The sequence below is a fragment of the Gallus gallus genome, chromosome 11, assembly GCF_016699485.2.
Source record: "Gallus gallus isolate bGalGal1 chromosome 11, bGalGal1.mat.broiler.GRCg7b, whole genome shotgun sequence".
NCBI classification, from domain to species: Eukaryota; Metazoa; Chordata; class Aves; order Galliformes; family Phasianidae; genus Gallus; species Gallus gallus.
In genome coordinates, this window is record NC_052542.1 from 4,894,529 (window position 1) to 4,921,940 (window position 27,412).

Consider the following 27,412-nt stretch of genomic DNA (forward strand, 5'->3'; position numbering starts at 1 on the left):
TTGATTTAAATTGAGTGGTTTTGTTTCATGTCTTTGTCTCATGTTTGTTGACTTTTTACTATCCTTACATCTGTCAAATGCATTTTGATGCTATAAATAAGAGCAGGGATTAAATACATTCTTTGTGACAAGCAATGTGCAGTGTATTCACTTCTTTCTTCTCAAAGATATATTATTCTTTTTATTATTTTGAATCTGCACTATTCCATTATTCTGAAGATCAGTGGAAGTATATCTGAAACAGTTATGAAAAAAATGGTTTGTCTGCGAATACACACACACACACATATTCTACTTGTGACATATATGGTTGGATCTAAAAATATCCACAGTCATACAAACTGTTGGGTTTTTTAGATTTCATTTTATTGTTATTTACTAGACGGTCTCCATATAATGCTGTGATAAAAAATTCTGTGTTATGATCAGACTGCGTGTGGCTAATAGGATGACTCAATCAGACTTGAAGACTTCTGGCAGAAGTGCTAGGTGTAGGGTATCAGAAGGTCATCGTGTGTTGGTTGTACCTCCTGTGCCCAAACACTTGAGGGGTTGTGTCCTAATTCCCACCACAGCTACGCATTCTGCAGCAGGTCTGATGTTCCAGATAATGGCCAAATCTTGCAGGTTTAAGGTAACTTCAATGAAACTGTGTCTCTTTGCATTAAAGGAAGGTTCACCCATGATGTGCATTATACCCATCGATGCTTTCTGAAAATCTGACCTTGTCACTCTGTGGTGCATGGTACAGTAGGAATTCATTTTAAATAAAGTCAAGATTACACACAGGAGGAAAAATCATGGACAGTTAGGTATACATTTTAGCTGCATATAGCAGACATTATTATCTATTTTAAAGCGGTATACTTTCATGGGATACCATGTTAGGCCAGTGATTTGCAGGCAGGAGAAAGAGAAAGATTCCTTCCCTGCTGCTTTCTGGCTTGTAGAAGCCCAGTGGCTGTGAGGTCTAGTCCAGCCTCAGCCAATTTTATTTTCTATTTGTCTTCATTACTGAGCACGCTTCACGTTCTCTTCTTCAGCTCAGCTTCATTTTTTTTTTACACTTTCTGTATCAGGAAACTGGACGAAGTCAGCTCAGCTGGCAGCGGGATTCAGACTTTTATTAAGCCAGAAATCATCTCAGTCAGTAATCTGGAAAGATGGTGAGAATTTGTGCGTTTGGCAGGATAGTAGTTTTTAATTACTGTGGATTTCTCATCTTCCGTATTTCCCCGCAGTTCAGTATCTAGTTGTGAACTTGCAACACGAGTGTCAAACTCCCCTCTAGTGGTTGCTCTACAAAGAGGATAAACATTAATTTAGCTTGATGACAAGTACTTAACTCTGGACTGAATAAGATGACAATTTGTGTGAGATTCTGGTGATTGTACATGGCAGATTTTTTATTTTTCCTTTTGCTCTCTCCCTCTTTTTAATGATTTAGTTACTTCACATGTTGAAATACTGTAATTAAAACATGAATCATTGTAAAAGCAAACAAATAAACAAAAACAAACAAGCAAAAAGAACTGTAGCGCTTAGGCTCTGCAAAATGCAAATGTGCCACCTATTGGCGATGGCTTTGCACTTCTTGATACTCTTCCCAACAGGTCAGAGGCAATGTCACGATGAGCAATGCCATTTGTACTGCCCAACTGAGGGGCTCTGCACGCAGCTCTGCACAGAGCTGTATTAATGCAGCACAAGTGCTGTGATAATATAAAAGCAAGAACTGAGCAATAAGTGTGAAATACAGAACTGAGTGTTAAAAATGTGCAAAGAATAGAGTGATTCATTAAGTGTCATTAAGATTAAAGAGTTCCATTTCTTGCTAACAGAGTTCTCAGCAGCAGATTGTGAAACCAGAAATATACTCTACAAGGCAGAAGTTTTTTGCTATGTGTGAAGAAGAAAGATATGGTGAACTTGTATGTTTCTCAGCCATCTGAGCTGTAATTTTGCACCTTTACAATCCTCTCAGAGAATCTGTTAATAACTTTTTGGAAGCTATTCTGCTAGAGTCTTATAAGACAGGAAAATTGGACCCTGCCTGCACTGGGTCTGCAGAGGAAAGGAAAGAGCCTCGGGACATTTGACTTTGCAAACTCTTTGTGAGGGTTTTATTTCCCAGCTTTCAGAAGGAGCCTTCATCCAGCCTTTGTGTGTGTTCAGAGCAGTATTTCTGGTCGTTATTTTGCACAGGTACCTCTGGTCATCTCTAAGTGCAGTAATTACATTTGTGCATGCAGAAGTGAAGGCTATATTTTAAAACTATAATTCTTCTAATATAATTTTCTTATGGTTTAATTTTGCCTATTCACCATAACATTATGTCACTGTCTGCAGTACAGTATTGCCTCTACTTCTCTTATTTAGCTGAAAAAATTTTAATGGCAATGTTACTGTTTTCCTCACTCTTAAAAAACAAAGTTATTTGGTAATGATTTTTGCAGCGTGCTTTTGCTCATAATCTTGCTGCTTCCCCCGTGCTTAGCTTAGGTTGGTGTTTTATTGTTTGTTTTTCTTTTGCATGGCTCAGCTTAGTGAAAGGACAGAGTCAACCCTGCCCGGCTGCAATAAGCTAAGCACTGGTGTGTGACATTAAATGTACACACCAGAATGTAAGATGGAAATGAAAACAAACCCATTTTTGTACAGATTAGGTAATGATGATAGCTAGTATACAGTGGGCGTGGTTAAAATACACTGTAATCCAATACTTGGCTAATAGCCTAAAAATACTGCTTTTCTTCAAACTTGATATTTGTGAGAATAACAAAACAACCAAGCAACTTAGATAAAACTTGGAAGGAAGAAGTAGGAAAACACATTTGAAAATATGGGGTATGTTGTTAAAACCATAGATCATAAAGAGATAGCTGTGTCATGTCCTTTTAAAAATAATGTGCCTTCATCTTATGTCTTAATGTAAGGCTGACTTTTGTAGCAGATGTTCTGGGAGCGCTCCCTCCCTTACGCAACAACAGAAGCCATACCAGTGCTCCTAGAGAGGTTTACCTTTCAGAATTGACAAGTGTTAAAAGAAAAGAGGGGTGAGAACAGGTTTATAATCTACATCGCAGATATGTGGGAAAGGGTTTTAAAATATACTGTGTAAGGGAGAGGAGAAAAAATCAGACACATTAAATAAAATCTGTATAAATAGTAACAGTGAAGTCATACAATGATCCTCAGCAAAATAAACCCCACTAAAGCAGGCCGTGAGCACTGAGAGCCTATTTCTTATGGGATGCAGTGATAAAGAAATTACATACTTATTTGAGAGGAACATAAATAAAGATTAATAGGTTAATGAGTTATTTTCCTTTCATTACTATACTATTGTACTTTATTATAATTGCTTTGCACTCATTTAATTAAATTTGAACTAGGGCCAACACAAGATAATTTGTTTTCCCTGTACTAAACAATGAGTATGCAGATTGGAAGTACTGAAGCAGTAATCAGCCCTCTGTTTGCAACACTTTTCTACTCTGAGTAGACATTATAATTGATAATTTGATTGTTGCAGCACTCTGTGCAATATATTTTAAAGCAACATTAACATAATGGAAATTATGTTGTGTGCCTAATCCGAGCTTTTTACTGTGTAAGTATACGAATCCCATTCTGTAATGAATTAGGGCACTATCCGCTAAACGTTGATACAACCTTTACGTGCATCATTTTGGAATAGAGCTATCTGCTCCTAGTCTCCATTCAGTGCCTTCCCTATCAAGTTATATGGCTTAAATTATACACAAAAAGAGGAAGTCACAAGCTAAAACAGCTAAGCATTTCAGAAAAACTAGATTTATTTTGATGTATTTCTTTCATTACAAAAAAATAGTTTTTGTATAGTTATTCTATATAATTCCTGCATTATATTAAGGTTTTTGTCCAGCTCATTAGAATTTCTTTCCATTTTCCCTTTTCAGCTGCTGAAACTTGGTAGCAATTGATATTAAAATAGTAAAAAGTGGTGACTCAGCTATCAAGGCAGGACTTTTCAGTGCCTGTTATACAAACAAAATTTCTGCAGGCTCTTAGGTTTTCTTTTTTGATATTTTAAAATACATCGGACTCATTTAAGAAACAGAGACTATCATTTGTGCGTGTTCCACATAGAAAAAAAGGGAAGGCTGGGATTTAGTTTGGCCTTCCCTTTATCCTGAGCACATGCCTAACATGCACCATGCTCTGCTTCCTGTTGCCACCAGCACTTGTGATGGAGTTAGCTTCCATGTGTCCTGGCCAAAGGAAGTCCTGGGAGCTGAGGGACAATCCTGAGCAGTTGTGCGTGCCCTTGGCAGCCATCAAGGTTACATCGCCCTTCAAGTTTGGGCTGTGAAAAAAGAAGTGGAAAAACAAAGTGAAGTGAGATGGCTTATAAAACTCTGTCAACAGTGAACTTTGTTTTCTGACAAAATAAGAGTGGTTTTTGCTTGTGGAAACGTTTGAGTCACCTCACTTAATATTTGCCTATTTACTTTTATGGACCAAAATGTCCCTGTACTAAAAAGGTGAGCTGTGGTTTTGCAAAATAAACTCAACTTGTTTGAGAAAAGCATTGTAGAGGAGAGCGTCTTACTGTCCTTTAGGACCAAGCTTGTGAAGCCTGCTCCGATCTTCCTGTTGCAAGGAATTTTACTGTAAAAGTATCACCATTAGTATCTGGGAGAAGTTGTGCTGAGGTTAAATGTGCACCTTGGTCTGACTGAAGAGCATTTCCAGTGGGCTAGGCTGCCTGCTTGGGCAGGGAACGTGGCTGACAGGCTTGGCTTTTCACATTTGTTTTGGTTGTAGTTTGGTACTCTTTTTCATTTTGCTGATCATTATTTAACATTATTAGAAAGCCCATTGGGTGAGGAGAGATTCCAGTGGTCTCCTGGAGCTGAGAGGAAATTAGAAGCAAGGCAGAAGTCACCTGTGAGTTTCTCAGAGATGGGGTGAGAGGCTGTGGGATGGCTGGAAGATGTGCCATCCATCATTCAGCCTGCAGCCTGGGGAGTGGCAGGGTTTTCCCCACCACCTAAGAATTTGCTGCCATGGGTTATGCCTTCAGAAAAACTAGTTTCTATGTCTCAAGTAGAAAGTGGTTCATAAGTGCTCTCTCTTTTTATCTAAAGCCACTGCTATCAACCCACAAGGAAAATCCAGGGAGTTTTCTGTTTTCCATTTATCATACTTTTCAATTGATTGGTCAGTGGTGTGTATCTTTTTTCAGTTTCTTTATTCCCTCTCTTTCAGACTTGGAATATCACTGCCTGAAATCCCGAGGGTAATATTATAGATTTCTCTTTCTTTCACACAGAGACCTTTAAACACACAATGTACCTGAATTGTCATTCCATCTAGCTTTAATTCAGTCTGGGTGTGTAGCCTAAATCACAGACTGAATATTGCAATATTGCTTCTTTACACAATTTAAAAGAATAGACTAAAAGGAACAATCCTCTTCATAGTGTGCATAATAAATATAGCATGACTGGAGATGTAAGAATGGCAGAATATCTTGATATGAGGTGTTATAACCAAGTTAGATTTATACTTACATCAAAAATTGCATGAGGAAAGAAAAGTACAGGGATCATGGAGAGGTATATACGGAAAAATAAAATTGGAGGAATTCAAAGCTAAAGTTTTGTAGCTGGAGAATTACACCTGCCATCCAGCAAAGATATTTATTTGGGAGAAATAAAAGAGCAGTTGAGACTGTTGAAGTCCATATGTCAATCATCTCTAAGATAAAACTGGTGGGGAAGATTGAAAGATTAGAGAACAAAGTGAAGAGTGTAAGCAAAACGTACAAAATAAGTTTGTTCAAAGGGCTAAGATAAAAGACTTTCTGAATACAAAAGAAATGAGGTTTCCGGATAAAGCAGTAGAGTTTTAGACATAGCAAAGGTAACCTACTCACAGAAATGTATTTTTCAAGTGTTAAACATTCTGACTCAGTTTTCACAATGAAGATAAGGATAATACAAATAAAGGAGACACAGAAACAGAAAAAGAATAAGGAATTAATATATTTCTGTATACTGACAAAATCCAGGACTTTAAAGATCAACAGAGATTTCTGGGAGTAGTTATAACACGTAGGGGGAAACAGAGATGCTGAACAGGTCATGGGAAATTGTGGCTGGCTGGAAAAGCCTGCTGATTTGAGGTATGGTTGAAGACGTTTAATTCCTGGCAGATTTTAAGTCACAGCAGATGTTTCAGATAGTCTGTAGTTACAAGAGAATAGTTATGCCTCCTTAGTTTTGCACATAGCAGTTTCCCTTACCCTCATGTACGATGTGCTTTTTCCTACTTTGCTGTGGAGAGAGAAGGGCACCACGTGGCAGCTGGGTTGAGGTAGGTGCAAAGGAGTATTGATGGAGAGGGCACACTCATTCCATTCCAGTGGAAATCTAATGGCAAGTTTAACACGTAGAGCAGTCCAAAAGGAGAAATAACCTGTCAAAACAAGACCTTCCAGTGATATGCAATCTACCCCAAATTCTTCTATTCTAAATACAGAAAGATAAATCAGACATACAGAGTTTCTGTACAGGCAATTTTGGATTGTATAAACTGCTAACTAATATTCATCATCGTACCATCCCATGTAGTCTTCCATATAGTAGGTGTGTGTAAATCCTCCTTAGAAGGAGAGAACACAAAGATACACAGTGACATTTTTTTAGATGAGTGATTTTCAGAAGCTGACTTCAAAATCTGAAAAAGCACACGGAACAGTACTTGGGAGAACTGAAAAGACCATAAGCTCACAATCAACTAAAGAAAGTATCAAATATGTTTTCAGAGACCAGACAAACCAATGGGCAGAAGGCTGAAGAGTTCTCAACCACAGTGAAAAAAAGGAATGTAGAATCAGGGCAAATTGTGAGATGCAAATACAGAGGCTTCACATAGGTTGGTGTCGGTGAGAGATGACAGTGCTGTGGTAATGCTCAAGAGACCAGTCTGCAATTTTAAGACACGCACACACACAAAATAAAAAAAAAAAAAGAAAGAAACAAAGTTTTGTATGAACAGACAAGGTTCCAAGCTGAAATTAGTATGGTACAAGGTCAGAGACACCTTAGTTATTTGTTAAAGTTAGAGGAAACAGGTCTGTAGAGGAGGGAGATGAAAGGTCATCTCATGGAGTCAGAGATAATTCTGAAAGGAACAGGCGGGATAAATGCTACTAGGCTAGCTGAACTCTTCTGAAATGCAAGAACAAGGGAGCATGAACTAAGAAACCCAGCTGTTATCTCTGTAAATAATTATGAACATTTTTTTTTAATTTATTTTGCTGCAGAGCTATACAGAAAGAATTAAAAAAAAAAAAAGAGAGAAGAGGGAAAAACTTTGGAATAGAGATTTTAATTCCAAGGCATTCATAATTCTGAACATTGCCACTGGACATTTCCTGCAGCAAATTCCCTAGCAGCACAAACGTGTTGTGTGGGAAAAGAATAAAAATCATTTCACCGAATATATTGAATATATTTGTGTGTCTACCATCCACCCTGTTTGAAAACATTTGTAGCAGAAGGGATTATATGATGTCTGGGTCATCAGAGTATTTATGTGTTCCTTTTAAATTTTATTTTAAGTTACACATCTGTGCAGACAAGTACACAAATGCACACGCCCACTAAAACGCAGCATAGGAATTTGTGCCTTTTGTAGCTCTGATGAAAAATTGTGAAAGCACTTCAGAGCTGGGTGCTCCCTGAGAGCTCCCTGCTGAAACAGCAGTTCCTCTTCCCTGCAGCCCTTGCTCTGTTTGGCAGCACAGCCCTTGATGGAAAAGTCCTAACTGAGATGGGAAGCAGAAAGGAAGGAATGTTAATTTTATAAGAGGGAGGCGAACTCCAGCTTAAATGTAAAATGCAGGATTTTATCTGTGGTGCCACAGGCTGATGTGAGTTCTGCTTGTCGTAACGCTTAGGAGATGCTCAGAGGCTCAGCTGTGGCTGCAGTGCCATGTTTGGTAATGGGAGCCTTCCCACCAGACTTCCCACATCAAATCCAGCTTTATAAATCTTGTACTTGAATGACTGAAGCTCAAGTATCATGCAAGACCACTTCTGCTCACCCAAAGATGACTGTCTGCATAGAAGCTGTCAGCAGAGGTCCCTATGGTCTGCCAAAACCTGGATCTTCCATTTTTCTTGTCTTTGAGGATATGAAGATGGGCAAAAATGTAAGTTGATACCAAATGGTGACACACACTGAAGAGCAGAGAGTAGCATGTCATTGTAAAGGTGATTGACTATTGAATTGCTGTACTGTGACCCAGTTTGGAGCAAAGAACTGAAACATGGGAAGTTCCATATGAACATGAGGGAGAACTTCTTCCCTTTGAGGGTGACAGAGCACTGGAACAGGATGCCCAGAGAAGTTATGGAGTCTCCTCTGGAGATATCCAAAACCTGCCTGGATGCTTTCTTGTGTAACCTGTTGCAGGGATCTGCTTTAGCAAAAGGGTTGGACTAGATGATCTCCAGAGGTCCCTTCCAACCCCTCCAGTTCTGTGATTTTGTGAATCCAGCCTGATGAACAAAATAACCCCGAAGAAAGGATGCACTGCTTGCAGCTCTAACCCAGGGCTGTGGCTCTCAGAGGCACATCAAGGCCCACTTTCAATTGGGTTGCTCAGCTAGCGAGGCAGCCACGGTAGCACAGAGCCGGCACAGGGCAAGCTGTTTACCCAGTTTTTCAGCCATGGAACAACATTCACATCAGTGAATGCAGTGAAGACATACTCGGAATAAGAATGTGATTTATTCTTTCAATGTGAGAAGCAGCTATATGTTCAACAAAGGCTTTCCTTAGACTAATGGCCAAAGTAGGCCCCAGTGCAGCTCCTCTATAGAATGAGAAGAAAGGATTGTTTGTTGAGGCCCAACTGTCCTCCAAAATAGACTGCTTAGTGGATTCTGTCATGTATGAGTTCTCTGCTCACTTCATTGTCAGGGGTGTTTCCGCAAGCCTGCCATGCACAGCAGAACTGGGGAATTTACTACAGCTGATAGAGCAAATAATTCAAAGTCCTGTCACATCTTGAAAAGAACAGATGACTACTATAAACCAGTTTAATATATATCAGATATTGTTTACCAGTGGAATACTTGACAATGTGATTTTCTATAAAGCCTCTCATTCTCAGGGAGTGGCAGAACATTTAATGAAGGAGCATAAGAGCTGTGGGTGCTCAGAGCATTGTGTTTCAGTGCAGAGTCTGTACGTGCCTGCAGTGGGTCATGGGGCTGTGGCTGGTGTGGGCTGTCCTGCTGAGGACAATGGCTCTGACACCTTTTTGTCCTCTTGAACCACTTGTGTTATTGCTTACCCTCTCCTCAGATGGAAACCAGAGGAGGAAAGAAGGAAACTGTTAATTCTTAGCTTTTCCCTAATGCAATGGTAAGTTTGACACCTTCAATATGCAAGGCCAGCAACTAGTTGAGCCTCAGTTAGTGTGCAGGAACTTTGTTCTCCAGAACTGTTTTCTCTGGCAGTGTGTGCCTGCTGTGTGCTTGTACAAGAAATGTATGCTCTGCTGTTCCACTGCAGGATGCTGCCTTCCTGAGAGCTGAAGAAACCAAGTATTAAAGTACACAATTTGTTCTCCTTCTATACCTGACTTCAGGTGAATTTGAAAGGCACTGGTGCATCTAATTTGTATAAATAATGCTCCTGAAAATTGCTTCTTTTTAAATCAAGTCTGTAATATCATTCATTTTGGACACTAATCATCTCCAACCACTTGGAATGCTGTTTTTATTCACATATCTCTGAGTGCATGCTGACCATGACTAGTATTGATTCTTGGATGTAACACCACTGTGTCTTTCACCTACCTTAATATCCTGGTTAGGCTACTGTTACAGAAAGGCCAGAACACTTTGATGTGTCCCACCAGTGCAATGTAAGGGCATTCAAGTGTGTCGTGCAGAGCCAAAGGTAGAGCTCGCACAACCAGCTTGCACATCTAAACTGTACATTTAACATGGTTGTGATGTCTGTACAATTTGTAGTAAGCTTGTCAGAGGGCTTAAAATGGCAGTAATTGCTCTGAATTCAGGTGATCAGCTGAAGGAGGCAGCACGAGTCTGGGAAGCTTGAAAGAGTGAAAAAATGCCTGTATTCAGCTGTCTCAGGTGAAGCTTGGCTCTAAAGCACATGCTGGAGCACAGCCCAGTCCAGAAGGGGCCAGAATTGCTGAGCCAGATCACGCTGCTCATTTGTGGCATGGAAAAGGATTCTGCTCTTTTCTACTGTCTGCCATCTCTAAAGAGGCTGTGCAAGTTTTCCTTTACATGCAGAAATTCATTTAGCAGGACCAGTATTGTTACTCTTCTATCTGTAAATAATACCAAGGTGGGACTGAAGTTATTGGATTTAACTTTGGAGATCTACCTGGCATGATGAAAATAGCTTCTTATAGCTGCTGTGGTCTTGCAGAATTATTAATTAGTCCAGTATCAGTTTTCTGGTAATTGCTTAAATGCAAATTAAATCAAAGTGGAATTGACAGTTTTCCTTCTCTGTTGGTTTTATTTGGTTGTTTTTCTAATTTTTCTCCTCATTGATTGTTCAGGCAGCTCACAGCTATCAGGGAGATCTTTCTTGAATAAATACATAGCAATGTAGTATTTACAATATTATTTTTCCTCATTTAAGCCATCATATACTGAAATTGAAATAAAGAAAATGTGGGGGAGCTAACAGACTTTTCCTAGGAGCCCTGACTTTGTTCTGCCCAGAATAAAATTCAGCTTTTTAAGCTGAATTTCCCCATTTGCTTCAATGAGCAAGTTTCAGGGCGGATATTAAATGTGTACATTTTTAGTTGCTTGTTGGAGAATGTTCATCTAGAGGTCATTCTGAATGGATATACATGAGATTTTGTAAGAGATGATCAGTTGTTTCTACTTGTCCCTCACAAAGGTGACTGCTGATGTCATTAGGAACCAACAAAAGAAACTCAGTCTCGGCTTTTCTCAAGAGATACATACATATAATTTGTAGGCCGGCATGGTCTCCTACTATGGGGACTCCATGCCACAGAATCAGAATTTACTGACTGGGCTCAGCTCACCAGGCTGGCGTTCTGTGGGGCCTCATGGAGCACCATTCAGAAATGTGAGCGGTTTCAGTCTGTGTGGGAAGCTCCAGGTCTGCTGAGAAGACAGTACTGCTAGGGGTTCTTCACCAGAGGGCAGAGGGCATGGAACAGCTCCTGGGGCAGTGGGCACAGCCCTGTGCTGCTGGAGCTCAGGGAGTGTTGGGAAGTGCTCTCAGACATTGGGGAGGGGTTTGGGTGCTCCCAACAATGATCCTGGAGGGTCCCTTCTCACTTGGGATGTTCTTTGACTTTACAAACATAATGGGAGGCAGTGTTCAGCAACTATTTTTTCTGCTGGAAATTACTTGCTCGGGTCTACCTTTTGCTGGAAAAGCAGGGGAGCAGGTGAGTCACACTGAACCTGTCACGGGGTGAAGTTGCTCCATGGCATGTAGACCCCCTGCTTTGTTACTCAGAGGAATGATGAGAGGGGTGGGAGGAGATGAGATGCCCCTCGCCCTGTGGATGCTGCAGGAGGAGCTGCCCTCCTCATCCCCTGCCCCACCCAGAAGGGGAGCCTGCAGAGCTGAGGCCCTGGATGGCACCAAGGGCCTTGCAGCCTGCTGGGTGGGTGCCCTGGAAAGTGAGAGGAGAAAGAAGGAAAACAAGTTTTGGAAAAATCCCTGTCAAACAATACCTGTTGTGAGCTCTGCTTTCAGTGAGATGCAAATGTGTTATCCTTTCATTTCTGCAGCAGTTCCGAGTTGCATCATTAATAAGGGACTTGTTTTAGAGAGTGACAGGATGGCAACCAGCACTGTAATTACACACTGTTCTTTTTGCCACAAAAACAACTGTATGTTCTCATTACCTCCAAAGACAAGCAGCGAAACAAATTTCTAACACCTTGCCCTCCATTACAGCTGGACACTGTTCCACAATGACATGAATCATTCAGAAGTGAAAATGTACCCCATAGAAACGTTATTCAGTAGACTTTGTACAAAAGGAGATATTTCTGCTCGCCTAATCAAAGGATAATGAAAAAAAATTGTGGTTTTTCTGTAGTAGCTATGGAAGTGCATTGCTTTTTTCTTACACATCAGATCATCGTCGCACACAGAATTTACAAAGGAAAAATGTTTCCTTGTCTTGGAGTTGGGTAATTAAAAACTTTCTTCCTGATCAGTTCATTGAATACCAAAGGAGACATTTTCCATCTCTCTTTAGTACCTGGAATTCCACTTTTTTTTCTCCAATGGAAAAACACTGTAATATAGGGAACTAACACACTCAGGACTTACCTGTGCTCTTTGAAAAAAGCAGTGGTAATCTTTAGCGTTGCTCTCTTGACTTTGTTTCATCATGCTTTTTAATGCAAATTTCCTAATCTAACTTGTAAAACATTTAATATTTAGAATATACTCCTTTAAGATCCATCAAAAGAAGCAAAGCTGCATAACAATGCCTGGTGCTGGCGCATTGTGAGCCTGCTACAAAGGAATGAGGTGATTCTTTCTTTCAGGTCACAAGGTCAGGCTTCACTGCATTAATTTTGCTGAGTCTCTTTGTTATTTATAACAAACAAGGTCATTTATTTTCATTTCCTTGTTTCTAATTGCATGCATCTCCTTTGGAGTATGAACTCAGTAAACAGGTGGCTGAAATGCTGGGGAAAATGCTTGAAGCTGTTCCAGAAAAAAGGGCATGTCCCACACTGGTAAAGCAATTTGATGAGTTAGAGATTTAGTCATAGCAGGATGTGCACCTGCTTGAAAGCAAACACGCTTCTCTTTGGCACACACAGATACATGCAAATTAAAAGAGATTATTTCACTCTGAATGGTGGGCTGATATTTGATCAAATTTAACATTTTCTATTTTAAATAAAGCCTCGGTGTATATTAGTGAAACACAGTCTCTTTTCAGCTGCTTTTGATTTTTTTCCACTTCTCTTTGATGAGTATTACAAATGGATGATATTTCTTCACTAGCTGAGCCTACAAAAAGAGTGTGTCTCCAGAGGAGAACTTTATCAGAGAATCTTTATGATGAGAACCAACTCCATGCACTGAAAAATGGAATAATGAAAGCTGGGATGTCTGACTGACAAGGAATGAACCGGATCTTAAATTTTTATTTCTAAAATGAATTCCCACACATTAAAGAGCATTCTACTGGTGACTTTCTTCTTAACCCAGTAACACTCATGTTTCCATGCAGCCCAAACAGAAACCCTAAATACATACACGGACAGCTTTTGCATAGGTAGTTTTTGAATTTACATTAGAAAATACAGGCACCATAGGGATAAATTTATGGCTGCTTTGTCCTGAAAGATGAGCTATATTATGGACTACCTTGATTTCAGTGGCAGCTGAGAATATAGCAGGAAGCAGTAATTGTCTGGCATGACTGAGCTTTTGTTGTTGGTAGTTGAAAATGGAACTGGAGCTGAATCTGCAAGGGAAACAGGGGGAGCTTTTTAAGCAAGATCTATTTCCCCAAAGATGGGGGGAGGGAGGGGGGGGACACCATGCCAGTGTCTGTAGGCTCTGCAGAGAGCTGTAGGGCTTACGAAACCCTCTGAGCAAGGGGAGAATGTGGGAGGAAAGCCAGTGAGGTGGACGTGCCATTCCACGGGACAATTGTTTTGTCCATTTTGCAGGACTGAGCATATGGGTGTGTTTGGAGGAGGCTGTGCAGGGTCACGAATCCCCCTGCTCTCCCTGTCGTTTGCCTGCAGATTATTTCCGAAGAGTGGGGCAGGGAAGGCAAATTGGTTGTAAGGATTATGCTACAGCTTTCATTGTTTAGGATGCATACTGTAGCCTTTCTATGAGAAGATTACTGTCCCAGGCTTCTCTTTCCATGCATATGAAAATACACTTTGTAATTTCAGGAAGAAAATATCTTTAGCTGGCATGTTGGAGGAAGAAAAATATTTTATATCGCTAAAAGAAGATAAAAATCCAAAACTTCTCTTTGAGCAAAATATTTGTTTTTTGAATGTAATTATAAATGTCATTGTACATTCTTCCTGACTTCGATGCTTATCTTGAAGAGTTCAGTGAAAATAAATTGTTTTCATGAAAGCAGAGAAGCCATTTGATAAACACACTGTCTCAGAAAATTGTTCCTGAAGGAGAGGTCGTTCTCTCACTTTAAAAGAAAGAGAATGTGTTTTAGAAAACGAGCGAGGCAGCAGAAATAAACATTTTTTGTTTCAGTCAATTCATTTTAAAAAGCAATGTGTAAATCGCATGGAAAATTCCACATTGATTATTCTGACTGCTGTAGAACCCTGAAATAAATGGAGTTGAAATGGACTTATATCAAAACACATTGTATTTAGCAGCAACTTGGAGTGTTATTTTACCACTGCTTTTTAGATTTGGTTTTGTGATCAGATGTTTTATTAAATATTAGCCATTCGTGGAAACGAGGGCTGATTCTACAAGGATAAGCTTAGTACGTACTATTTATAAGCTTGGGGAAATAGTCTAGAGAACTGGGTGAAATCTGTCTTTAGCTTTTGAATGCTGGAAACCCACTCCACTGAAGCATCAGAAAAAGAGCTCAACTCTGTAAACTGAGCTTAAGTCTCCTGAATAAAAGCACTGCAGTTCTGTTTGGAAAAGTTGCAGTCCCTAGATCATACTTCTAGAAATCTGTTTGTTCATTTTTAATCTGATGAATTTATGTATGTGTGTATTACTAAATCCCGAAGTCTTTTGTACCAGTACTTACCAAAAAATGGCTTGTTTTCTGAATCTCAGCTAGAATCTTCTTGCTGTTAATACTGGACTTAATAATAGGCTTGCAGAGGACTGCATTAATTAGACACAAGGAATAACCAGCAAGTCCTTTGAAAGATCATTTTCAGTTATTGCATGGATCTGATCTATCCCAGTAAAGCTGTCTGTTTACAGCCCTATCAAAGGTGGATAATTTTTTGTTTATCTTCATATGTTCTCTAGCATTGATCACTGATTACATTATAGAATCATAGAATCATTGAGGCTGGAAAAGACCTCCAAGGTCATTTAGCCCAACTGTCCACCTATCAGCAATATTTCCCCACTAAACCATGTCCTGTACCTGTGCTGGTAGAAGGTGGCATTTGTACCATGATGGGGCATTGGCTCATTAGCAAGGAGCATGAGAACAGCAGCTTTGCATATGTTGTCCCACAGCACAACAGCAGGGAGGGAAGTGGCAACTTGGGGAAGAAGACGAGAGCAGATGGCCATCCCTGCTTACAAAAGTCAGGGAGATGTCCTACAGAGGTCATCCCTTTCTTTCCCAGCAGTGTTGGGGCCCAGCATCTCATTGCACTTCATTTTCACGGGGATGGCAGCCCCCCTGTAGTATGTTACTGTATTGTACAACCAATTGCCTGATAGAACATTGGGTGAAATGAAAACTGAAAAACACATCTGAGCGAATCTGGTGCAGTGATGAGGATTAAATGTAACCTTTCTCATCAGGAAATACTGTTCACCATATCTCACTAAGACTTTTCAGATAAGTTTCATTAAAATAATTCTTTTAGTAATTAGATTTGATTCTACTGCAAAATGAAAGTTTCTTCCTGACGACTTCCTTAAGACTAACGCAGAAATGTAGAGAAGAATTTGGGCTGCTTTTGATGAGCATTTTTCTGCTGAAAGGTTGCAGGCATTTTTTAAACAGTAGCTGCCCCTCTTTTAATAAACCTATTTGTTTAGATTCTGTAAGTATATGAATGTGAAGAGGGCCAGAGGGGAAAATAAACCAAACCAACCAACCAAAAGAACACCCAGAAACTCAGTGATGGCTTTATATCAACAGGTAACATAAAACAAAATATATCTACCGTTGTCTCTAAGCAGGCCGTTCCACCTTGCTTTAAAATGGCAGCTGCAGAAGAAAGGAATACCTTGCAACGTTCCCTTAGTTTCAGCCAAAGCCTTTATTCTTTAATGCTGCTTCTAGAAATGACACTTTGTTCCAGTCATTGTTCTCTTAAAGAATTTAATTTTTATATTACGGGACAGTTCCTTTTCTGTTTGCAGTACTGCAGTCAGTTTGTTTTTCAACGAGGTCTTTATCTCACAATAGCTGTATACTACTGTGTCAGGATACTGTAGCACTGCAGTCAATAGCAACAGGATATTCACGCTGTCAAAAAGTAATCCTATATTATCCATTACACACAGGTTATTTTGGAGCGTGGTGGAATACTTTCTTTAAAGCGACAAAACCCTTTTTGCTTTAAGACAGAAATAATGCTTCAACTTCGTGGTTGTCTGTGCTTTGTAAACAGCCAATAAATCTGAATGCTTATTTTTTTTTTTCTCTTTCTGTTAGAACAAGGTTAAAATTGCCAAATGCGGGTTGAGGTTGTGAAACACTTAAGGTAAAATGAGATTTCAGCAATGCACAGAAGCATCAGATCAGGTGCATGGAAATGTTGGAAAAGCTTCAGCATTTTGTTTTTCCCATTACCATAAAATCCCGCATTTCTCAACTCCAGCCCAGAAGAAACAGAATTTTAACAAACCATTAACTTTCAGTTTTGCTTTTTTCTTTCTTTCTTTCTTTCTTTCTTTCTTTCTTTTTTTTCCCCTGAATCCCTCTGTTTGGGTATTTAAATAATGGTCTGCATTTTTAAGGAATGACTACAAAAATAATTTTTAATATATAATCTGATTTGTAGTTTTCTACATGAAGCAATGGAGACTGAGGAGGCAAAGGACCAGCTGGCAGATGGGCACCAAACTCCAGGTCTCCAGGTGATGTGGCTGCTCCCATCTCTCCTTTACTTCAGGAAACGTGGTCAGTGACTAATAAGTATTTATCAATCTCTGCCTGAGATACTTGCTGAGAAGCAGAGGTATCGAGAATATTTGAGCTTAACTAATGCAAACAAAATAAGTTTTTGCTCTGTTGCCTTGTTTATGTAGAGTACTCCTGCCTATAAGATGACTTGTGAATGCCAGCTGACCCTACACACTGAGGAGAACAGGATGTCAGTGGGATGAATCAATGAATTAATATGCTGTTAATTGTGCTTTTTCTTAGCCAAAAGTTACCACTACACTTGTTGCTTTGAGGAACAAGTCAAAATATCATTGATCCTCTGCAGCTGTACTTGATAAGTAGAACACAGGTCTAATTCACAACCCATTGCAATCAATTAAAGGGATTTCCTATTGATTCTAAGAGGGTATAGATTGCCTTCTAAACCAAACCTGGTTGGTGCTCTATCTTCTCTCCACCTGTTTTCCTTTCATTTTGTTTTATGCCTCTTCATTCTCTATGGCTGCTTTGGTGGGAAGGGCCAGGTGCTGCTCCTCAGCAGGTGACATGAGGATGCTGTGTTCTTCCCCCTCCTCTCGCTCCACCCAGGCCATACAGGAGCCACCAGATGTGGACCAGGTGCTTTTGGCTTCAAAAGAATGAGCCTGAACCTGTGGCATGGGGTTTATGTTACAGAGTGGGAGCCTGATGAAGACCTTACAATAATGCAGTTTGGGATGCCCATAGAGGTAGCAGCGAGGATTGCTGGGTAAAGCAAATAAGCCATAACCACTGATTGTGTTGTGCTGCCTTGCTGTGTCCTAGTACAGAGAAAAGGGCTTGCCAGGCTGGTGTGGAAATCACCAGCACCTGGAACATTGGTATTTACCTGTGCAAGCAGGCAAGTGCTGCACTGGACAGCAGTGAGAATTTGTGCACACACATTCAGCTCTCTATGTGACTGATTCACTCCAGTCCAATTTCTGCTCTTCCATCAGAAAAGCAGTCTGAGTATCCTTAATGGCTTTTAAAAATGAGTTGTGATGATGACTCAGAAGAAAGTATAGCTGAAGACGGAACAAAGTCACAGTCTGTGTGTGACTGCCTGAATCATCACTGTTGGCATTAGTAGGCATACGGTCCAGTTTTATTCAAGTTCACTCCAGTTCTATTCAAGTTCTCAGAAAGTTTCTTTGAAACTGAGGCTGCCCAGTACCAGAGCAACTACTGGAGTGCCCTGCTTAGAGCGGGCAGATGCTTACTGTCATTCAATCATCAGAAAAGAGCAATGCTTCAAGTTGCGAATACTTGATGCTTCCAACTGCTCTGAAAGAAAAGGTAGAATTCCAAAACAGGAGTTCTATTGAGGGATCTCAAATTGAATGATTTGAGAGAATTTGTTGGACTCCTTTCAGATGATATGCACAGAAAGATAAACGTTCTTTGGCTCTTATTTCTATCTTTAATGTACTCCAGAGATAAATACTTCGTTCCTAACAACCAGCTCCGACTTCATGTGTATGGATTTAAAGCCTAGCAGAGATTACTCAAGTTTACTTATTTAATAAACTACATTGAAGAGGTGTCAAGAAAGGAAAACACACACTTGTTAATTTTTTAGATTGTAAAATTCCCTCTGGTGCATTATCACATAAAACATAATATTTTGTTTAAAGAGAAAAAACAAATTAGCACATCTATCCCAGTTTCTCTTCTGTTCTTCAAATCACCCATTAATTTCGCTGCAGTCTTACCAGTTCTGCAAAATGCTGAATTTTGGAATTGGCAGAGATCCCAGTTTATCATGGTCAGGAACTGGATTTCTTTTTTTCTTCCAAAAACCACCGTATTTCTGTGTTTTAGTTTCCTAAATGTAAAAATATGCAATATTTCAAAGCCTTTCTCCAAGTAATATTTTGTGGATAAGCATCTTACCTTGCTGGAATTAAAGACAAACTAATATCTGACTATTTTTTCCATTTCAATTTCATACTGACTCCCTTCCATACTGAGGACGAGGTGGAGTATGCTGGGATTTTCCAATTATACTTGTTCTTTTCAGAAGAAACAGGGTTGGAAGCAGCATGCTCCATTGCAACACTGTCCCATCACTTGCTTCCAAGGCAGCAGCTGCCCTGTATCCTGCCCCGCATCCTGCCCTGCAGGCCCTGCCCTGTTGTTGGAGCTGGGCTGGCAGGGGGGGAGAGCTTCCAGGTGACCACCCCAGGCCTGCCTGCCCAGCAGGAGTGCTCTGCAGGTTGTGTGTAGCACAGAGCTGTATGCTGCATGGATCTGCCACACTTAGGTTCTCCTTTCAATACAACCATGAGATCAAATCCTAAACTCATAATCATTTGCTGGCTATTCCTTGCTCAAGCACTTTCCCTCTGAATTCCATGGGAGCATGCTTTCAGACTGCATGAAGAGTTTAGAGAACCAGAGCAAGGGGGTCTGGAAATGCCCACATTTATATAGCAGGGCACCTCTGCCTTTGCTACCTGAGAATTGCTTATTCCAGCACGTCCACTTGTTTTGCAGAAACGTTTGCCACCTAACAAATAAAGCAAAGCAGGGATTGCTTTCTTAGCCCAAGCTCAATACTGAAAAGAGTTTGTTGTGCCTATGTGTGACCACTTTTCTGCTACTGGAGCAATGCTCCCATGCAGTGGTGCATTCTGAAGCAGATTCAGTACTTGGCTGTCTTCATTTCTAAACAATTGCTTTCTCTAAGGAGCATAAATAATTTTTTGCCACAGGTATGGGGTTTGCCTGTGGGAACACTCAACTGTGCGTTCCTCAACCATTCCCCTTGTAGCAACAGAGCACATTTTTGCAGTTTTTCGCTTTGGTTAGGAATGGTTGATGCTGAATGAATATGCAATTGGATTAAGTATTTGGCTGCATGTGTTTGCTTTCTTTTCTGCTTAGGCATTTACCAGTTCACGCACAATTTTCTATAAAGCTAGATTACAAATACTCCATGTAAATACAGATGTATATCCATGTTATGTTTAATTTTGCTCTTAGAGCAAAACATCACTTTAGAGATCTTTCTTGGCTTCAGATTATGACACTTCTGAATCCACACCCAAAATAAGCATCCCTGATGCTCTGATGTGGCGCTCCCGATGCTAGCAGGAGCTTGCCACAATGTTTGTGCTGCAATAAATCTTGCAAGTAACATTTCTTAGAATCGAATCAGGAAGATGTTCCCTTTCCCATGGTGTCCTTGTTGCCTGCTTTGCCGTTTGTTCCCATGTATCTGCACAGTGCAGACCTGGTTGTGGTCAGTGTTGGGACAGCAGCGCTGCCCAGGGCAGCCATCCTCTGCTGGAGCTGCAGCAACGCAACAGTGTGGTCTTTAAGGGAGGTGCTGGGATGCTGTGCAGCTGAACCTCGTGCGGTGGTGGTGGCATATGGCCGTTTTGGAGTAAACTGAACACAGCTGTGGGTACCTTTTCAGCTGGGTTTTAACTGCACAGGACCTGCCCTGGAGCCAAAGGGCTATTCTTTCCCCATCACAGAACTTTTGAAGCCTTGAGTGCAGGGTATGTTTTGTATCCTTTTCTTCCTTGCACCTGCCTTGCAGGGCACAAGTTACAGCTATGTGGCCTTTCCTACTGCTTCAGCGTTTCCTTCAAGAGTTCTGGAGCAAGATGCCTGGACTTGGAAGCCCCACACGTTGCGGTGGGTACAGCTGCAGTGCGCAGCATCTCTGGTTGAACAAACGTGGATTATTAGGGGATGTTTTTGGATAGACCTCCCCTGTCTTCGGGAGGTCAGGAAGGTTTCTGCAGGGCAGCAGCGTTAAAGTCTCGCTCCTGGCAGCGCGTTAGGAAAGCCTCCCCCTGCGACCGCCCCCTCCTCGCGAGGCAGCGGTACCGATCGATAAAGTGCACTGCACGGAGACCAAACGAGGGCAGCGAGTCGGGCCGCGAGGAAAGTTCCTCACCTGCGCCCTCCGAGGAGCGGGGGCAGCCATGGGCCGCCCGAGCCCGGCGAGCAGCGGCGCGGCCCCACACCGGCCGCCGGGGGCGGCAGCGGGCGGGCGGCGGGAGGGGCGGCGGCGGGGAGGGGCGCGGGCCCGGCCGCTCCTCCCGGGGAGCGCTGCCAGCGCGGCGCCGGCTCCTTCGGCACTTCGCGCCCGGCCCGCGCAGCCCTGTTGCACCCACCGCCGCCCCCTCTCGCCCGGCGGGACCGCTGCCGCCCCGCGCTGTGTGCCCCCGCCCCGCACCCGCCGGGGAGGCTGCGGCGCTCCGGCCGGCCGTCCGTCCGTCCGCGCCGGGCGCGTGGCTCCTTTGTGTACAGCAGCTGCTCCTGAATGCGGAGGCGAAGCCCGTGGCTCGGCACCGAGCTTTTAAAAACAGGCAGCCCTCCTCCCGCCCTGCCTCCCCTCCTGCCGCCGGGCGGACGGCTCCCACCTGGGCTCCGCCGCTCCCCCCCTCCCGTGTACCTGCGCCCGCCGCATCCCCGCACTGCCCCGGCCCCGGGGAAGGCACCTGAAGGTGGATCTATCGCAGCTCCCGACCGGCTCTCCAAGTGCACTTCTGGGACCAAAGCACCGGCATGGATGTAAGATTTTACCCGTCCGCGGCGGGCGGCTCGCTGCCCGGAGACCCCTCCAACCTGGACTTCGCCCAGTGCTTGGGCTACTATAACTACAACAAGGTGATTAACCCCGCGCTCGGTCGTTCCTCGGGTTGGGACGGGGGGGCTGGGGGCTCCGTGGAAGCTCCGGAGCCGCGCTCTCGGCTCCCCGGCGGGCGCAGCGCCCGGCCCGGCCCGGCGCGGAACAATGGGCGTTCGGCTGCGCCGCTCCGGGACGCGCTCAACTTTTCGCGCTGCGGCTCCGCGGGTCGGGGAGAGCCCCGCGGGGCGGGAAGGGACGGCGCCGGCGCTGCTCCTCCGCGCGATGCCGGCTCCGTGCCTGCGGGACGGGAGCGAGCGGGCGTTAGCTAAAAGTGCATCAGCGCCAAAGGGAACGGACGCCCGAATGCGACGGGGTTGTCAAAGAAGTTGCGGTACCACTTCTATCTATTCACGCCTTCTTTGCGGCGCGTGTAGTTTGTTACGGTCGGAAGCAGTCGTGGTTCCCCAGCGGCTTACCTTCCTTTAGAAATGCGCTTTAATAATACGGAGATGATTTGTTTCACAAATTACCCACATGTGCGAAAGGCGAAGTTAAGAACGGCGCTGTGACTCACGCTATTTTGCCAAAGACTTCGCTGTTTGCACTGCGATGTGTCAATAGCACATTGAGCTATTAGCAGCGGGCCCTCACACATGCACATAAAGATCCCTTTCACGCCGTGTTTTCCTGGTGCTGTGTTTGTCCAACCTCTGGGGCCTTTTGTGAGGCGCCGGGCGAGATGCTGGGAGAAAGGGTGCCGCGCTAAGGCTGAACTCGCACGAAAAGCCGCCGGCTGCTTTAGAGCCCTCTCCCAATAGCCAGGCGAAGTTTGGTGGAACGCAAAGACCGCTTTCAGAGGGAGGAATAACTCGGGTTCAAGTGAAGAGGATTAGTAGCTGAATAAAACTTTCTCCTAGAGGAATTCCTCCTAACTAGATGTCGCGACTGCCTTTCGCTGTTGCTCTTTATGACCCGGCTCTCGGCTGCTGCCCCGTTGGAGCCCGTCGGTGCCGCTCGCAGGCTGCTCCCCCCCCCCCCCCCCCGAGGTGCGCGCACGTACGGTGCGGGGATGCAGAGCGGCGTTCGCGCAGCGTGCAGCAGCACTGCGCATGCGCGGCGCCGGCCCCATTAGCATGCTGCTTTGTTAGTAGTTAATACAGAGAGACACGGGAGCATGAATTAAAGATGAAACGTCAACCTTAACCTCGAACGCTGCTAAGGACTTCAAGAGCTCTAAAACACAGTGTAAATATTCGCCGTTGTCAGAGATGCCGACTAATTTTGGGAACTTACAGCGCTTTCTGACAGGCAGCATTGTTTAGTGTAAATCTCGCTTGTTTGGGAGCTTGGTTGTTACACACGGTGTGTGCTTATCTCAGGAGCTGTTACAGTTTGCTGTAAGGGTCCTTCTGTTGTTATTTTTTTAGTGTCCAAAATGCTGAATGCTTTCAAAACCAGAAGTTTATTGTGTCTGTTAACTTGCAGCAAATGCAGAATTATTTATAACCTTTCTGCTGTGTTTCCCTTCCACGTACAATGAGAACAGAGCACACATTCAGCATAAGTCAGAAGTAACCAACTTTTGACCTATTCAAAAATACAGTTTGGTTTCTGTGCTCCTGAATGAAATCTTGGCAAGTCTCTTCCAGTCCGTGGCAGAACGTATCTCAGTGAGTGGAGCACAGCTCCTACTGCCTGTGTCCTGTGATGGTTATCTTGGCACGTGGCAGGCCTGGTGTGGGCAGGGCATGAGGAGCGGGGCTGTGTTGCTGTGCTCTGGGTGCAGGTGCTCCGAGGACGGGCGAGGAATCTGAGTGAGTTCCTAGAAAGGAGGGCCTTCGCTGCACCGGGCTAATCTCATCGCCTCTGTTCTTTATAATCTGTAAACAGAGCAGATGTGGTAAGGTTGGTTTGTTTGTTTTTTAAACCAGCGAATAAGAGGAGAGCGTTTACTTCGCAGCTTTCCCCCCTGCTTTGCTTTCCTTCCATTCTTCCCTTTCTTTTCCCTGCTTTTCTAAGGAGAATAAATGATTCCTCTGGCTGGCACTGAGATGATCAGAAGGCACAGAAGAGAGCTGAGATATGTACTCTGCTGAAGTAAATGGGAGAACTGTTATTGATTTCACTGGGGACAGTATTTCACCTAATCTTTCTGGAACTCATCTGAGCATCCTGCCTGCCTGTCTGTGCTGCCTGGTTGTGCTCTTCCCTGACGCTGCCTGTGGCAAGCACCGGGCAGCAGGCAGCGTGCAGGCAGGGGTGAGCGTGTTGTGTGGCTGAATGTATCTGCAAAAGCCCAACTCTTTATGTGAAAGCAATCTCAGGATCAGACACAGCGCTGATGGCATATGGCATACCTGTGGCAAACTGTACCTTGTAGCACCGTGTCTACAAACATTGAACACAAGGCCTCTTACTGTAACCACGGTGCAGGAGCAGGGCTGCTGCACAGGCTGCTGTCCCTCGGGCTGCACCTTTGTCCCTCAGTGGGAGCAGTAGTGTGACAATCGAGCCCTATGCCAGGCCTGGCCTCTGGGCAACAGTGTGAGGGGTCCAGGCCTTGTGCAGGTGCTCTGCACAGCTCCCTTTTAAGCTCAGTGTTGTGCTTTTGAAACCCACTGTCCGTACTGGATGGGCATTCTGAAGGTTAGGGGTTGTCGTATTGCTTTTTTGGGGAGAGCACAAATGCCACTTTCTGAGTGCCTAAAGTAAGCGTGGTAGGGACCACAAGTTGTGGTGCAGCTTCTACAAGTGTCCAGGCTGGGTTTATTTCTGTCTGGATAGTGGGCAAGGTGGTAAACATGCAGAAGGGGTGAAAGAGGAAAGAGGAGATGGAAAGACAGCGATTTCTCCAAGGTTACGCCGTCGGTCACTGACATAATCAGGGCCACAACCAAGGTATTCTGAGACTCAGCCCAGTGGTTTATGCTGAATCTCATTTACTCTAATAGGATTACTTACATGTTTAAAGTAAAGCATGTGCTTAAGTGCTTTGCTGGATCAGGGCCATATTTGATAAGTTTTCGGTGCTGGTGTGAGAGTCCATAACTTGACCCCACATGTGTTTGGTTGCTGGTGGTTTGGGATAGCAGCGATGCACCTCCGTGCCGTGGAGTTGCCCAAGTATGATCTGTTTCTAGAAGGCTCTTACTGCTTTGTGTACAGAAAAAATGACTGAAAAGTAACTATAAAAACTACAGAAAGTTGAAGGATGCCAGCTGTTGTAAAACACGCTGCTTCTGTTTTGAGCCCTTTTATAGCCCTGTTGGAGAGTAATTCTGGACATTTGCTATAGTTTTGTAGTGTTTTTTTCTAAACAAACTTTTTCACTTATTGAGTATATAACATGTCTTGTACTAGAAGTATTTTGAGAGCTACTATTCATCACAGCAAATATATATATATAATATAAATATTTTTATAATATATTATAACATATATAAATATATTATTATAATATATATATATATAATATTATATATATATTAGAGGAACCACAATTCTCATGATGCAATTTGAAAAGGAAAAAGAAAACTTCAAACCCTAAATGTGTACTGCTCAGCCCATGAGTTATCATTGTATGAAATTCCAGAACCCTTACTTCATTATTTAGCTGTCTACATTTTATAATGTTTATCTCTCCTGTACAGATTGTCCTCGAAGGATACAAATTTCAAACATCTGTACCATAATTTAGGTGCCGACATACGTGTGTGAATGTCAGAGCTTGATGTTTTTGGCTGAAATATTTTGCATTTTACAAAAGAAGCTCAGGAAGGTTATCTTGTTCTTCCAGAGGTAAAGCACAGATAGCAGTAGGTTAGTGGCATGCTCAGCTGGCCTATAAGCCATTCCTATTAGCACGCGTTGGTAGCAAAAATGGATTACAGTTATGCAAACGATTGAAAATTACTCTCCTTGCAGATTTAGTGTGCCTATACATGCATAGGTTTTTCTTTCATACAGCAGATGGTGAGAGACAATGAGTGCATGTACGCAGTTAAGACAGAAAGCCCAGTGCTCACTCATCATCTGCTCTGCATGTATGCTGGTTCACATCTGGGCTGTGCTGCGGTGTGGTCGCGGCGGTTCCTTTCCTGGTGAGAGCGGTCTGTGAGCTGGGAGCTGCCGCGTGCCGTGGGCGTGTGAGCAGCCCTGCTCTGCCCGTGCTGAGGCTGGCCCTGGGAGGTACGTTCCTAGCTTTGTCTCGGGGCTTGGGAACTTTCTGTTGTTTTGACTAGCAGATCTGTAAATGCCATTTTATCTTCGGCGTTTCCCATTGATCTTCCTGCACGTGTGGCAAGTGTGCTGAAGGGGTTCTTTCCCAGAACAGCCTTCCCCTGCCTCTCGTATCTCAAAACCTCAGGACTATGCAGGCAACTACTGCTGACAAAGGAGAAAGATCCCAAAATATTTGGCTGCTCGTGAGGGATTCAGTGGTTCTCTGTGCTTGCAAGAAGAAGTGTGAGAATCCCATGAGTGTGTCCACAAGGAGACGAACTGCCCTTTGTAACACCACCTCAACTTGCACTGCACTGTCCTACGGGCACAGTCACCTCCAGATTTGGTGATGTGACTCTCTCAAAGAGCTTTGCAAGGAAACCCACGGATGCCAAGGGCAGCAACTGTGCCAGACCCTGCAGTGCTTGGAATGAGTTCATATAACGAGGGCACTGACTGGATTGGGCACTGCAACTTTTCTGCTCTAATGCTACAAATCCTCTATTGAATGCACCCTAGGTTATTGAGACACGAGGAAGAGATGGTTATATACAAAGTTTACTTAGGAGGAGCGGTTTCTTCCTGGTGATTAAAAAAGCAACAACCCAACACCTGTTAGTTGTTTTCGTTACAGTGGATTACAATTGTATCAGTAAGACACTTGTAATAATGCACAGCAATATACCAAGTGCTTGAGTAATCAGGAGTGCTTTCACTGTGTGCAGAAAGGATAAGCAGGTGTGTTTCTAAAGTACCAATAGTTTAAAGTAGCGATGGCAGCTCTGCTGTGTGTGTCAGGGACCCACTCACTCCTCTGCTTCTATGGTGAGGGATCACCAAGTGGGTGAGCAGGGCCTGCAGTACTGCCTGCACTGAGTGTGGCGCCTCAGACGGAGGTATGCTGTAATGAATTGCCATGAATTCATAATAAAAGTGAAACACAAAGATGGGAAATAACAGCTTATGTTCTTTGGCAGATGCTTGAAGTGGGGGTAGCTCACGTAGACTGCATTTCACTGGCTCAGTGGTCCCAGTTCTGCACAGTCCCAGCAAAGTGAGGTCCACCATGTTGTGCCCTTTGGGGTGTGCTGCAGGCTTCTATCACGTGTACAGTTAACACATGCCTATGTATTTGTTGAGTCCTGACAACCCCCAAAAACCCAACTACTGCTATTGAGTGATGATAATCTAATTTAGGAGGAAAAGAATTTGCGCAGAGCTAATCCTACCTTTTTATCTGTAATCACGTTTCTTCTGCTGTAAAATTGCACTGTTACTCGGACCTAATGGCAGGGCTGCATTTTCAGATGCTTCAAACTCTTATCTGATAGCCGTCTCCGTACTGTTACTTGTCTGTATGATGTATTTATAGAGTGCCAGTCACCATAGTGTCTTTGCGATGATTGCTACCAAAATTGAGAACTCTGAGGTGAAAATCTAATCAGGACTTCAGATAACAATGTCACACAAGAGCCTTCTGGTCTTTGCCTCTGTGCTGCGCTCAGATGAAGACTTTGATGAGATCATGCTTGCTGCCACCTTATTCATTGTTTGTTTCTATAACAAGGTTACCGTTTCATATCTTCTCCACTGCGTGTTAGCACCTGTCAGACCAATCCAAATTGCGTTTTGCATGTATTCCCTGTTTCGATGTATTGGAAGGTGCAGGTGTTTGTGGGACTGCTGAACTGGCAAAAAACAAAGGG

The 27,412-nt window shown here is 43.2% G+C and overlaps 1 protein-coding gene and 1 long non-coding RNA gene across 6 annotated transcripts in view; one reads left to right on the forward strand and one right to left on the reverse strand.

Moving 5' to 3' along the window:
* Positions 1-27,412, forward strand: part of TOX3 (TOX high mobility group box family member 3) — a 245,318-nt gene that overhangs the window by 149,652 nt on the left and 68,254 nt on the right. For 3 of the 5 annotated variants that reach the window (XM_046899430.1, XM_046899432.1, NM_001277138.2), the window contains one exon: positions 16,773-16,848. In XM_046899430.1, the coding sequence (XP_046755386.1) occupies positions 16,773-16,848 (76 nt within the window). Of the gene's footprint in view, positions 1-16,772; positions 16,849-20,990; positions 21,524-27,412 lie in introns of those variants that run through there. The other 2 variants (XM_046899431.1, NM_001277137.2) reach the window with 2 other exon arrangements.
* LOC112533269 lies at positions 345-22,524 on the reverse strand. Its single transcript, XR_003077239.3, has 3 exons — positions 21,309-22,524; positions 6,293-6,465; positions 345-1,299 (listed from the first exon to the last, which is right to left on the reverse strand). It is a non-coding gene; the product is annotated as an uncharacterized LOC112533269 (long non-coding RNA).